The 15713-nt window shown below is 36.5% G+C and overlaps 1 protein-coding gene across 6 annotated transcripts in view; it reads right to left on the reverse strand.

Annotated features, from left to right (window-relative positions):
• rorca (RAR-related orphan receptor C a) overlaps window positions 1-15713 on the reverse strand; it is a 47717-nt gene that overhangs the window by 2642 nt on the left and 29362 nt on the right. For 5 of the 6 annotated variants that reach the window (XM_087263481.1, XM_087263482.1, XM_087263485.1 and 2 more), the window contains 9 exons: window positions 8825-8910; window positions 7660-7801; window positions 6432-6887; window positions 4776-4897; window positions 4392-4524; window positions 2793-2900; window positions 2369-2479; window positions 2164-2276; window positions 1-978 (listed from right to left, as the gene is read on the reverse strand). The exon at window positions 1-978 is cut by the window's left edge and continues 2642 nt beyond it. In XM_087263481.1, coding sequence (XP_087119607.1) covers window positions 817-978; window positions 2164-2276; window positions 2369-2479; window positions 2793-2900; window positions 4392-4524; window positions 4776-4897; window positions 6432-6887; window positions 7660-7801; window positions 8825-8910 — 1433 coding nt within the window. In that variant the 3' untranslated portion in view covers window positions 1-816. 6 annotated transcript variants of the gene reach the window in all.

Here is a 15713-nt window from a genome sequence, read left to right on the forward strand (position 1 = left end):
CTGTTTATAAATATATTCTCAGATACATCTATCGTTCTACACACATGTAGTTTCTGATCAAATAAGGATATCAAAATAGTATCTAATATCTGTATCCAAGTGGCATCCAAGTGTGTGGGAAAGGGTAAAAAGGATGAGGTGTTTGTTAGCTTAGTTGCATCTTTTAAAACAAAACATCGCTGCACATGCGGTGCACTGTACGTTAGTGTTTTTTCCGTGAAAAGGTGCTCATGTGACATTTACGACTGCAGGCATGCAAGCATTGGTCCCTTTAAACAGTTTCAAAACTGTTCATTAACAGAAACCAAGCATTAAGAGCTTGTTTTACATTTGGGGCAGGAATTCATAATACATTCTTTCTTAATCCTGAGGCTTTGCCACATGTCAGTTGGGTTACATTCATAGTTCTCTTCCTAAGAGTACGCAGGGAAATGTTGGCTTTTCAAGCACTTAATGTTTTAGGGAGCCCTAAAGCTCAGAGTTAAATCGAGTACTCTTTAAAATGAATAATTAAATATATAATTTACTCTACTTGAGTCATTATATGTAGGTAGCATGAGTAATAGTAGCCAGCACCTTAGACAGCTGTCATTTAACAGCGTCTTTAAAAGAAATCTGGGTCCTGTTGAAATAGAGGAGTGAATCACTCCATCAGGAGAGAGGTTATAGATGGAGTCCTAAAGTGTAACGTGCAAGATTGTCAGTGTGTTGCTGGTTTTTCTTAAACACATATCCATCTACCTCCGTTCCTGTCTTTCTTTAACTCTTTCTACCTCTCTTTCTTTCCTCAGAGCCAATATGACGCTTTCAGAAATGTTAGCCTTCGGTGGAGTCAGGGAAGGTGATCTCGCTGCAGAAAACCTCTCTGTAGAGAGCAGGGAAGTTGTAGGCTGTTTCTGGGTGAAGGAGGCGGAAAAACTCCAGCTTATCAATATGGAGATTGCAAATAGACTTCATCATGGGTAACTTGGAGACCATCTATTGAACCAATAGAAAGAGGAAAGACAGTTATTGCATTTTACAACACATCTGATAAAAACTAGCTTTTAGCTTTTTTTGTTTTGTTTAATAGCATAAAAAAATATATTTTTTAATTTGTTTTTTTAGAATTACTCAAGTTAACAAAGGCTGAATTTATAGTAAAAAACAACAACACTAGTAAAACAGTGATAATGTGAAATATTATAATATGCAATAACTACAGTATTCGGTTGAAGTAAAAATTATTAGCCTCCTTGATTTTTTTTTCTTTTAAATATTTCCCAAATGATGTTTAACAGAGCAAGACAATTTTCACAGTATGTCTGATAATATTTACTATTATAAAATATATACTAATAGAAAGTCTTATTTGTTTTATTTTGCTAGAATAAAAGCAGGTTTTAATGTTTTAACCATATTATGTCAAAATTCTTAGCCCTTTTAATCTATATATTTCCGATAGTCTACAGAACAAACCATCATTATACAATAGCTTGCCTAATTACCCTAACCTGCCTTGTTAACCTAATTACCCTAATTAAGCCTTTTAACATCACTTTAAGCTGTATAGAAGTGCCTTGAAAAATATTTAGTAAAATATTATTTACTGTCATCATAGCAAAGATCAAATAAATCAGAAATTACAAATTAGACAAATTAGAAATGAGTTATTAAAACTATTATGTTTAGAAATGTGTTGAAAAAAATGTTCTCTCAGTTAAACGGAAATTGGGTAAATAATTTAGTAAAGAATAAATAGGGGGGCTAATAATTCAGGGCATTTAATAATTCTGATTGCAACTGAATGTAACTAATTTGATCTATCTTTAGTATGGAGAGCTCTGCTGTAATATGAATTTCCCTATAGGATTAGTAAAGTCTATCAAACAAAAAGAATTACAGAGACAGGATAAAAACAGATAATATTTACATATTAAAAATAGCAGTAAGTGTGAATGCAAATATATAAACTGACAGGTGTACAATATATGCATGTATATTACAACAATATATGTGCAGCTGTTATGTGCAAATTGGCATGTAAAGTATGTTGTTAAATAAATATAATTAATAAATAAAAATAGCTGATAAATCCCCTATTGTATCATTAGAAAATAATGCACACAGTAGTGATGCTCATATTCAACAGCACACAAAATGAACTTGATTTTTTCTCATTACCTTGGCCAGTTTCTCCTCATGGACACCGCTTTTATGAAGATAGTGTTGCAAAGCAACATAGACCTTCTCCTGAAGCTTCTGCACTTTCTGGGCATCTGTCAACCAAGGTCGGTCTGTGAAAAAAATATGTAGAAGTGTAAACTCAAATGTCTGGTCAAGAATTTTTTACAGTGGCTACAAAAGTTAAAGATGTGAGTAAAACTACCTGGAGACAGAAGCACAGTAGCAGTAAATAGAGCCATCTCTTCTTCCGACAGCTGCAGCCGACTGAGGGTTTTAGCCATCTCAAACACAGCGCTCACCAGATCATCACAACCTACAAATGAAAAAAAAAAAAAAAAATACATTAAAAAATGAAGAAATCAAAAATAACACTCCAATTTGCAGAACATAACAGTAAAAGGGAAACAGTCTGGAACATTAGCAAACAATCAACTGACCTGGAAAGATTTCAATTGACCTATTTTTCCCTTAAATTGATGTTTGTTTAAGTCTATATAAAGAGTAACCACAACTTAATATGATTTTACAGCACTTAGTGTACTATTGCTCAGGTTAATTGCACACACATGCCCTTTGAAATGCTACGAGGTGTCAAACTGTGCGAAAGGTTCAGGGAGGAGACTCACCGAGTGCTTTGAACAGCTGTGGGCTTGCAAACTTTCCATCGAACAACAGCGTGTTGTTGATGGGGTTGTAGGCCCGACACATTCGGATCAAAAGCACGTCCAAGCAGCCTGGATGGCCAGCGCCACATAGAAGTTGGACAAAGGAAAAGCAGGATTGAGGGGGGCAGAGGGGAGAGACAGGCAAACGAATGCTCCACACAAACACAGAGGAAAACAAAAAACAAGTGGGGTTTAATTCCACAAATTACAAAAGCGATCCATTAAAACAGTCATCATTTCACAGAGGAATAGTGATGTCAACATGATGGTTGTTTTAAAGAGTGAAAATAAGACAAAAGTGTTTTTTGTTTCCATTTAAATAAAAGGAAAACCACACAATGCACAAAGGGAGGACACAAGCAGGACAAAAGAGTGAGAGAAAACGACAAAAGAGCGATTGTTAGAGCACAGACAAGAAAGAAAGAATACATTTAGCCCAAACTAAAACATACTAAATTTAAATGTAACCCTGGATCACAAAACCAGTCATATTTGTTTTGAAATTGGGGTCATTCCAGAATTTGAATGATTAAGATTTTCTATTGATGTATGGTTTGTTAAGATATGACAATATTTGGCAGAGATACACCTATTTTGGAAATCTGGAATCTGAGGGTTCAATAAAATCTAAATTCTGCACATATTGTCCAAATTAAATGCATAGCAATGCCTAATACTAATCAAAATCTTTGTTTTGACGTGTAAAGAAGGAAATTTGATGTGTAAAGAAGAAACAAAATGGAACATGATCTTACAATTCTAATGATTTTTGGTATAAAATAAACAATGATAATTTTGACCCATACGATGTACAGTATTTTTGGTTATTGCCATTAATTTAGACCAGTGGTTCTCAAACTGTGGTATGCGCACCACTTGTGGTACGCAGGCTTCGTTCTAGTGGTACGAGGAATCGCTAAATTAATAAAGTAAAAAAAACAAACACTTTTAACCCTTTAAAGTGTACGATGACTCTGACGTGATCAGTAAATTGATTTTAATAGGTTAAACCTTTTATTTTATTTTATTTTCAATTTTCTAATGTTTGTTATGTATTCTATCATTTGAAGCAAGTTTCCTCCCCATATTTATACTGGTTGTTGGGGGCGTATCCTGTATTTTTATATCCCAATGTTGGCAGGTCATTATGGTGGTACTTGGAGAAACAATTTTTTTTTCTGAGGTGGTACTTGGTGAAAAAAGTTTGAGAACCACTGATTTAAACCATTACAATATGGCGATGTCACTGGCCCACGAACATTTACTGCTTGCTCTCAAAACTATTTCAAAACTGTTGCACGAGCCAATACAATCACATCCTAACATAAAAACAGCTGTCAATATGTGGACCAATATGATTCTCTGTAGCTATAGAAATTAAAATTGTAAAACAGGAAATATGTTAAGACCACTGTTATTGTTTACATCCCTCATAATGGTGTATACCTTTTGTGGTCCAAGGTCACATTTTGTAAAAATACAGTATTACAAGATACATACACATGCATTCATTAAAGATAACACTGATTTGCTCATTTCTTGCACACAGTTGATTCTGACCTGCTTTCAGAAGGATAATCTGGTCATTTTGAGACAAGTCCATGAATCCAGAGATTCGCTTGGCAAACTCCACCACATACTGAATGGCGTTGGTGAGTTGCACTGCACACTGCTGCCACAGCATCTCTGTGGGCTTGGATAAGAAAATATTTGTTAGAATCTGCCACCCATTTTCCGATTGCAGGTATGATGTGCAATTGACGTACTTTTTAATGCATTTTTAATTAGGCTCTTAAAAAATTAGGACAGGAACTATTGTATACTGTAGGAGTCATTAAAGTGGAATGTAAGGTTGGGTAATTGCTAGGATCACAATGTACATATGATAAAACATGCCGTTACACCTGTTACATGTTATTATAAAGCATGATGCATCTCAGTTACCTTGTTTTGGTAGACACGGATCTCTTCAGGTGTGTAGAGGGTCCAGGCTAATCTTTTCAGTTCTTCTGTGCTGTATTGACTTGTCTCAATGTGGGATTTTATCACATTTTGTGTGATCCGTTCTGAAAGAAGCATACATATATATATATATATATATACACATTATATGACATACATCTTCACAACTGGCATAAGAAATGTAGGAATATGTAATATAACAGCAGATCTTTGGATTTTAAATGTATCAGTATCAACTTGATAAAAAGTTATATTTATGTTTATAATTTCAGAAATTTACAGTACATGTATTATTATTTATAAAATACAGTTCAAAACTTTGGGGTCAGTAAGAATATTTTCCTCATTAAAAAAGTAATGTTAATGTCATGCTGAACTCGCAAACCAAGTTCACATGTTTTGGACCTGTTTCCTTTTTAGGAGTCTGTTTTTGATTCCTTTTCAGCAATTACATCTATTAAAATTGATCCTACAACAATAATTGGCCTGTTTGGAGTTCCACCCCCTGACTGTGAGTTACCATTTTATTTTTCTGAATTAATTTCTGTCATTATTAGCTAGGTGGTGTATTTTGTAGCAGTGAAAGTCTCCTCAACCCCCATCCCACACTCAATAGATTACATTTTATTTTTTGTTAAATTAGAAAAAATTAAATATAGTCTTCGAGGTTGAGGGATCAAAGTTTCTAACATTTGGTTGTCAAATTTGGAGCATGTTAAATCTCTGAAACTTAAAGGAGTTACTGTAAAATAAATGGTTTCCTATCCTGCACTTTTAGTCTGTACCTTCCAGTTGAGCACTTGTGCTGATATAGCACAAGCATACAACTCTTTCTTGACATAAAACCACAAGTTTGAAGAATGTGCCATCCTCCAGCCTATTCAGTTTAATATATGTGTCCCTTTTCTCACTCTTTACATTTTTATTTACTTTCATCTTTTATTATCATTCTTTATTTTACTTAATACACCATGCAGCCAACCTCAACTTTCAGTACTGACCTGTTTATATGCTTAATTTGTCAAATGAATGCACATCATATATTGTTTATGAACATCATATACTGTGTGTTGCACAATATGAAGGTTATAGTATGGTTCATTTTTATTTCTTAATACATTTTGTACTTTTATATTTATTCTTTTCTATTTTGCACTGTTATTTTCTCTTTTGCTTTTGTTTTGCTGTCAAAAATCTGATAGATAAATCTAAAAAAAAAAGTAATGTTTTGTTCAGAAATGGAATCATTAAATTTATTAAAATGGACAGTAACGACATAAATAATAATTTCTATTTTATTTAAATGCCATTCTTAAACATTCGCCAAAAGATCCTGACAAATACATGTCTACAATTATTATATTAAACTGCAAAATAGTTTTTAACTTAAAAAGTGATCGATGATAATAACAATAAATGTTTGCTGAGCATCAAATGAACATAATTGGTTTCTGAGGGATAATGCAACACTGCAGTAATGACGTTTAAAACTGTAAAAATAATCAAATAAATTCAGCATTGGTAAAAGTAAGATAATTTTTCACATCATTAAAAAAATCATACTGACCCCAAACACTTTAATGTTAGTCCATCTACAATAATGTAAAATAAATATACCTAATATTACTCTCTACTAACCTATTTCCATCAATGAGCAGCCTTCAGGTGGATTAAGTATCGAGCGAGTGAAGAGTCCAGACTCGTGTGGGCTCATATACTCGTGTTTGATGTGCGTCACGTCACCAAACTCTTGTCTGTTTGACTCAGGAGAACTCTGGGAAGACGAACTGTTCCCACTGCTTCCTCCCAATAACTCTAAACTGCAGTAATCTGCAGCTTCCTCCGGTGTGAGCGGCAGATCAAAGAGAAGACCGTCTGGTAGTGTGGTAATGTCATCCAAATCGCTGAGGGTGGTGCTGGAGCCCCGACTGAAAGCCCGACTGTGCCCGTTGCCGTTCTCCCCAGCCTCATCCCCAGTGTGGCTGGATATACCATTGCCAAGACCCCCTGCTCGCTCCTGGGACTGCTGGTGCTTCTGAACCTCGGCGTAAAGACTGTCACGCTGCTTTTTTGACATGCGGCCAAACTTCACCGCTGTAGAGGAGAAAAAAATAGAGGAAAGATTAAATGTTAGAAGACATCTGATGAAGAGTTTCTAGTCTGGAATTATCCCATGTAGTGAGAATATCAAATAATCAATCAATAAATATATATTTCTACTTTTGGAGCTGTGGTGTTGTGCAAACTTTGCTTTTCCTTTAGGACAGGGGTGCCCAAACTCGGTCCTGAAGGGCCGGTGTCCTACAAAGTTTAGTTCTCAATCAGACACACCTGAGCCAGCTAATCAAGGTCTTACTTGGCTTTCTGGAAACATCCGTGCAGGTGTGTTGAGGCAAGTTGAAGCTAAAATCTGCAGGACACCAACCCTCCAGGGCCGAGTTTGGTCAGCCCTGCTTTAGGATATTATGTTTTTTTTAGTAGAGTGAGCTTTTGGCCAGTAGGATGTGCCCACTTATTTTTAGAAATGTATAGAAGAACAACCTTCATTTGCAATATACAAAATAAACATGCTTGAAAGAATATTTACATAAAATAAACTTATCAAAACTGCGCAGACAGAAAAATACAACAAATACAAAACAGGAAGGAAAATAAAATAAATAAAAATATTACAAAAGACCCATACTAAATTGGATTTGACTGTTTTAAAACTCAAAATGCCTACAAGGGAGAAACTGAAACTGCTATCGTGTTTTTTGACAAGTAGCTAGTGATAATACGAGGGTCCTAAATTCACACTGAGACCATGACAGTTTAATAGGTGACTCCATTTTTAGCAGTAAATTTGCTCTTGGGTAAGACTCACCATCACGGCTCATGCCCAGTGCCAGACACTTCTGCAGGCGGCAATGCTGGCAGCGGTTGCGATTGGTTCGGTCAATAATGCAGTTCCTCTGCCTTGAGCAGGAGTACATGGCATTGTTCTGCTGACTTCGACGGAAGAAGCCCTTTGATAAATGAAAAAAGGAAAAAGAGGTGAGATCAAGAAGAGATTGCATTTCATTCAAACTCGTCAATTAAACAAGGATTAAATGTCATATCACCTGTTAGAATGTAAAATCAATATTGCGCAAACGATAGTTCACACAGAATAAAAAAAATGTACTTAATGTTTACTCAATTGATTGCAAAAATTTTATTTTTCATTTGTCTGTTGATCCCAACTGAAGAAATTTGGAAGAATATTAGCAAACCAGTCATTACTAGAATGTCAAACACAATGGAAGTCAATGGCTACGAGATCCCCAAATTTCCTCAGAATATATTCTAATGTGTTTAACAGAAGAATGAAACTTCGGTTTGAAATTAGACTACAAGAGTTGTCTGTATGGATTCAGCCACCAGACGATGTATTAATGCAATGCAATTAGCTTCAAAACATGCCGGAGTAATGTTGTTTAATACAAATTTGGCATTTGGCAAAGGCAGGGAGTCTGAAACATAAGATCGGCTCTGGCACACTCGGTGTGTCCAGTGTTCAAATACAAGCTGACTGAGATTTCTGACTGGTCAAAAAGCCAATCAGATAAAGGAGTTGTATTGTTTACAGTTTCAGAGAACAGTCGGAAGACGTCAGCAGGGTGTAACTACAGGGTGCTCTACATTTAAACAAGTCTTGTATATTTTAACACCGTTTTTCTCTTAAGCAAGTTTAGCTTTTAGACTAATTTTAGGCTTCTTAAAGTCATAGATCAACTAAAAATGAGTTCTACCATCATTTACTCACACACATGCTGTTACAAACAAATATTATTCTTTTTCCAAGATATTTTTAAAAATCTTGTCCTATTCATAAAATCACAATCAGTGAGGATCCAGTGTTGTTTTAAACCCTTCTGACTTTCAATGTATGGACAAAAACAGTTCAATCTAAAGAATAAACATGAGGATGAGTACATAATTTGTCATTTTAGGCTAAACTATCCTATTACTGAGCAGAAATGATGACAACCGAAAGGATTTTTGCTTACCTTGCAGCCTTCACAAGTGATCACCCCATAGTGGATGCCTGATGATTTGTCCCCGCAAATCTTGCATGGGATTACTTCAATTTGAGCTGTAAAAAAGGGAAGTGATTAAAACATTAGCTCTAGTATGACACACTCATCCATCACCTATAGACAAGTCATGATTCAAAGCATTGAAAGCCATCAGCTATCAACTGTACATTGAATTTCTAAAGCAAGCTACGTACTTTGCTGCGGCATTGCTAGTTTGGCTCATTGATCTCAGTGCGATCATTCAATAACAGAATTAAAGGCCGAACAGAGCCTGAAGGTCTGCTTTGACTCTCGCGGGGAAGTGGAAACTTTACTACTGTCATAGTCTTTCAGCGTTAACAATGAACAGCTAATGCACAATAAGCAGGGTCAAGAGCTTACAGCTCATATTCAAAGACTAAAGGTTTGACCCACTCAGGATGACATAACACAAGTCCTTGGATGGCAGAATCAAAAACAGCTTTATAAACAAAGCTCGCTCTCGGCTTGGCACCACTGCGCTGGAATGAAGCGGATTGTGATGCTCTGTATGAGAATTATAAACAGCTGCAGGTTCATGAATAGCGTCTTTGATGGGAAAGAGTGCCTAAGAAACAAACAAAACTGAATATATACCATGAGAAAGAAGTTGTTGAACTATTTGTCGCAGCAAAAAAATGTAACCACCAAATAGCAGGTTAATAATATTTATCTATTATGACGACCCAACTTTTGCCCATTAGGTCAAATGATATATGATGGATGCCCGATAAATCAAAGTTCTTCCAGCAAACATAGTCTGATAATCTGGACGGTTGAAGCAATGATGCAACATCTTAGGTAACATGTTGTGACAAAGAGAACCGGCCGTCCGGGTATAATGACATGAGGACCAACACTTCGGCCCAAATGCTTGTTGATGCATGTGAGCAATGGAGGACGAGGGTGAAAAAAGATATAGGATTTCCTAAAGCTAAACAACACACTCTCCTGTAGCACTTTTCAAAACACAGAGAATGAAAATAAAGTTTATTTCATAATGCAATCTGTCAGCCGAATTACTAAATGGAACATATTCATTCTTTTTCGTTAGCTCTCTCTCTCTTTCAACCCCATTCTGAGCCCCCGGCCCCCACCCTGCCTGTGTTATATAACTGCTGTCTGGCTACATTCCACGAACACACTCATTCAGAGGAGATCACCCTGGCAACGCAGTGACGAGCATTCCTCCATCCCGCCCCTCCCACTTTCCCATTGGCTCGTGACAGAATGGCTTTGATTCTGACTCGCCGACTCACATGCCACTCACCTGCGTAGCACGGTCAGGCTATGTGGCTGAGCTGTTCTACTGACACACTTTCCAACTGAGCCGAGGGAGGCGCTTGTGCGGTAGCCTCGCAAGCGTTGTAATCAGATTAAATTTTTTTTTTTGGTGTGTTTCTCCTTTTTCCTGCTCTTGGCATGTTTTAAGGTGGAACCACCAAATCAAAGAACATGATATCATTAAAAAAAACTCAATTTCAATTCCTACCACTGATTCTTTAAAGAACGTTGAAGTTTTTTACTTTATCAGTGACATAAGAGGCAAAAGGTGCATTTTATGCATATATATGACAGGCTTGATATATTACTAGTGCACATTTGAAATATCTACAGAACTCTCACTAGGCACCCTGTAACTTACACTTGCCCTCAACATGTGGCAGCCTGTCAAAAATTCAAGCACAGTCCCAGCTGTCTCAGAGGACTCACATGAAACTATTTTTAAGCTATGGCTCATGTGCATGATGGTTGAAGGGTGAATTTTTATCAAGCGTTGGTTATACCATGGTGTACAGCAGATTTGTTTTTACATACACATTCATAACATAAAGCGAAAACTTTCATACTGCACTGATTACAAGGAAGTATGATGCACCTAAAAGCTGAAGTAAAGTAATTTGACAGCTTTTAGGCACAATTTCAACTAATTTTAGACATTTATTAATAAAAAACGAGAATAAATGAGTCACTCATTTGTATAAATCATCATTTACTCTCCCTCAAAGGGTTACAAACTGCATGAAAACATGAGAAGATATTCTGAAGAAAGTTGAAACCTATAACCATTGACTTCCATAGGAGGAAAAACAAATGCTGGAAGTCAACAGTTACAGATTTCCAGCATTTAAAAAAATATTTTCTTTCGCGTTAAACAGAAGACAGACACTCATTGAGGTTTAAAACAAGTAAAAGGTGAGTAAATGATTGATTTTGAGGTAAGCTATCCCTACAAAGGCGCTTACATAACCATAAAATGAATACGTTTGTTGTTTTGATAATTTAATCAGGAACTTGATTTCTGCCAAGTGAATTATTTTTCTTTATCCCTACAGGCATATCTTTTGAATGCCATTATTCGAATGAAATCAATTCAATACTTAGCCAGATGAAAAGTATACAAGCAAACAGCTCTTGTTTGATTAACTGATCCAAACACTGCTTTAGAAGCCGGAGGCGAATCCACTCAGACCGCCGAAAAACTAATTAAGAGGAGATTTATTACAGCGCTATGTTTATCAGGCAAGCTGGGGTTAGTAATCTACCTCTTCTTATCTCCTCGCTCTGGGCTGCTCTATGTCAGTTAGTCAGTGTGTCAGTCCATCAAACACAAGTCAGCAGTTTCACAGGGCGATGCTGGGAAAAACCCAACACAAGCGCACAGACTTTGCCCTTTTATCTCGCATAATCAAACAACTTTGTACAGCAACGTCCAAAGGTCCCGTTCAACTCGCACCTTGCATTTGCATAACACATCACATAGCTAACCTGCGAGATTTGTAAGCGAAATCTGCATTAGAGACAGTTTTCAGGAGACCGCTCTGCATATTTGCCAGCCAGATTGCTTTGATCTCAAGCAAACAGGGTCCCATTTGCATCTGCTTACTCGTACGTGAGATTTCGAAGCAGTTTTGTGGTCTGCTGTAATGATTTTCCTCTCCCACATCACTTAAAACGAGCTACCAAGTAAACTGAGAGGGTTGAATGACACCGCAAGACTCTCTTTAAATATGCACAGAGGGATTGAGTAATTCTTTGGTATAAGTAACAACACCAAGTTGAAAAACAAGAGCTGATAGGGAGTGTAAGGTGACTCTTGATGGGCATTAATTATCTTGATGCCACTGGGATTAGGAAACAATAAAAGTCTCATACAAAAATAAAGGAAGGTGATTTTATTTTAAATGTGTGCAAACATTAAGAAGACGAAACTAGTTTGGCCATAATAGTTATTAAAAATGAGTCATGTAGGAAAAACTTGTGAAAAGGTTGGGTTTCATTTAGGACGTATTAACTAAAACGCTTTCGGTGTGCTGTAATAATTGCTAAGCCTCACTCTGAAAAAAAAAATCATGCAAAACGATGAATTGCTTTTGAAAAAGAAGGGCTTTAATCCCTCGTAGTTCAATTGCCTGGTCACATTCTACCATTGCCTGGGCTTAAGTTGTGGTTTAAATGAATGGAAACTTCATGGGCAGGTGTCAAAGTGCCACTGCATTAAGCTGCTCAGCATTCATTTATAGACTGCTCTTTGCTTAAGTCTTCAAAGCCATGCAGGCTTATAGGCTACAGCGCTCTGCATACAGAAGAGTGTCTTTGCTTTGGAACCACAAAGTCAAAAGAAACACTCTGAATATCCAAAGCTCGTTTAATTCTTCCTATGATTCTGCTTTTCCACATTTTCTGAGTTCTACAGTTTGAGAATTCGATTTTAGTGATGAACCTAAAACTCCATGAATCTAAAACTCTCAGATTACATGTAATCTGGATTAGGTAATCAGATTGTAAAAAATGAAGTACATGTAATTAGATTATACATTACATATTAATGTACTTACAATCAGATTACAGTAGCTTTTTATTGATTAAATAGTTGCATGTGATAAATAGCTGTGAAATCGTAATTGTATCCAGTTGCATTCAGTAGTAAAAGAAAATCTGAATACATACTTGTAAAATATATGAATATGAATATATATTTAAAATGTGGAAGTTGTTGGCTTTATAATGCTTATTACGGTTTGTTCATTGCTGTCTGGCAAAACCACTTTAACCTAAAATACTTAATCTTTAATATTTTAAAATAATATTTGACAATATTTAACAAATGTTCATGTTCATAATTCTCTGACTGTCAAAAGACTTTCTGATCAATAAATAAAATATTTCATACTTTTTTTTTGGAATTTAAGTGGTCTATTTCAACGATCCTTTATTACTTTACATTGTTCCGACTAAATATGATTCAAGTTTTAATAAGGTGTCATCTCTGTCTATTTTTACATGAAAAAACAATCAAATCTATGTGATAAACAAGGTAGGTTGAAACTAATCAAAAAGTAGTCTGATTACATTACCTAACGTGTAATCGAGTTTGCAATCAGTAATGGGCCTATCCAGTACTTCTATCCAGTACTTTACCCAGCTCTAAAAACATACCAGCTGTAAAAGCATAAATTAAAATAAATGCTGGATATAACATTGCTTTGATTTAAAATAAACCATAGTAATTACAATTATACACACACAAATATAAACGATTAATTCACATTAAACCTGACCGCTCAAGCCCTTGTTACTGCCCCATTGCACAAAAGAAGGCGCTGTTTCCCTCATACAGCATTTCGGGTTTCGTCCAATTGAACACCCTTTACCACAGTTTATCATGCTGATATTCAGGACTGGGTAAAGGTTAAACGACGATGCCAACAAGGAAAACAATAAACCGAGCCTAAAACTGTGCATTTCCCGCCATGATATCTCAGTGCTGTAATATACAGTGCAGTCTTCAATGACAGAAGTAGGTCAATGTATCAGATAGACTGTCACACCGGCGGCCATGCTGAGACCGAAAAACAACAACACAGAGATACTCCCCCACTCCCTGTGCCCCAAAAATACTCACACTTGCTGAAAGTCTCCCCTGAACTCACTGATAAGCTTTATCACGATAAAAACATTGAGCAGAGCTCAAGTTTAACATGGCGGTTAGGCTATAAGTGCTGTGACCAATTGCATAGCAACTTCGCGCACGAGCATAATAGCATATATTAACTTCCTATTAAGTAAACACGAAAATTAAATAAGAAAACACTGACCATTGCTTTTTAAGCATTTTCAAACATGTTTGATTCTTACATAATGAAGTGCGCTTAGCGGCAGTTAACAGTAACTACAGTGAGACGAGTGTTGCCAAATTTTCGCAAGATAAACAACCAACCGTGATATAGAAATCATAAATAAGCTAAATACTTTGCAAATGAGCTAATAATGAAGTAAAACTCTAGCTACTTTAAGTGGAAATATTAAAATTTTAAACTGTAGCTCGCTTTGAATGAGCAAACGTCGATATATTCCTTTAAACTCATTCAAACGATTCACATAGACAACTGATCATTATCATAATATAAAATACATCGCTCTAATGTGCACAACATAAACAGAAGTGCGTATTTACATACTTACATGCTCGACTATACAATCGCAAAAACGCCAAAACAAAAACTAATCTGTTTTCGTGCGGTATTATATGAACTAACAAGAAGAAAAACAATCTCTGGACGCCTTATTAAACGTGGACATGGCAACATTGTGAGACGTTTCCTACACTGCGCTCATCGCTGCCCATTCACGCCTGCAAGCGACGAAACAAAACAGAACTATGCAAAGTTTATGATTTCCGTGAACTGGTTATTCTCAGTGTGTGTCAGCGTGGCAGCATTAAAAGTAGTTGATAAACAAATGACATGAACTGCCAGCCAACAGTTGCAGATTATCTGAGTGATATTCTGCGCGCTCGCTCGTGTTTGGGTTAAGATTTTGCGCAGTTCGTGCAACATCAAAGTAAACCCCAATCACGATCATAGCTGTCAAAACTTAATGCTTTCAATTAATATTCTATTAACAGATTAAAATGAATGCTTTTCCCACTCCATCAAACTTACCTCTCATTTTGACGGTTTATTATCTGCGAATAATAATATAACTCCGGCACATTTGCACAGCGCCGAAAGTAAAACCGAAGAGAAACTCTTAAATCTCCAAAAACAGTGCGATGCAAAAATAAAAGAACCGCTAAAACCTCATAAGTTATTGCACTGCCTACTTGTTCTTCTCATCCGGTTGTTTATAGTAAATTCCGCTTCATCACAGCCTGTTTTTGCTGCGTAAATGCGCGCACTGTCAGCTATGCAATAAAACGATGCCCTCTTCTCTTTCCCTCTCGCTTCTGTGCTCCTCTCTGTAGTCTAACCTACTTTCGGCGCGTGGACACTCACATGATCTCGCTCCACTGGCCCGCCTCGTGCCCCCAGGCAGCGGCGCGCGCGCCAGCTCTCGGCCACGCGCTTTAAGGAGGATCTGTGTGCCAGCTCGAGCGCGCGTGGGAAAGTGTGGCAGTGTGTCACCACAACAGTATCGTGGGAATCTCGCGCGGTTCCTGCGGCTGCGATTGTTTGCGATTACAGCATAGCACCAGTTGAAAAAAATGCAGCTTTCTTTTCTGCCCCGTTGAGTTAAATATGCATGGGTGATAATGAAAATATTTCAACTCATTTTTACACAGGGAATAGCTGTCAGATAAATCGGAATAAGGTGCAAACAGTGCCAACAGTGCAGATATACCTCCAACTGCTGCTCTACCGAATGGTTGACCATTTTAAATAATGTTTTACACAACACAGCATTGTTGATTTACAAAAAAATCTAACAAACATAATTATGCTGCATTACAACACTTGACTTTGGTTTTATTGTAAAAACAAAACAAAACAAAAACAATACAAAAAATAATACTAGAAAACATGTTAAATAAGAACCTGAAATATTTTATGGATAACTT

Source organism: Danio rerio, chromosome 8 (genome assembly GCF_052040795.2).
Source record: "Danio rerio strain M-AB ecotype USA chromosome 8, GRCz13ab, whole genome shotgun sequence".
NCBI classification, from domain to species: domain Eukaryota; kingdom Metazoa; phylum Chordata; class Actinopteri; order Cypriniformes; family Danionidae; genus Danio; species Danio rerio.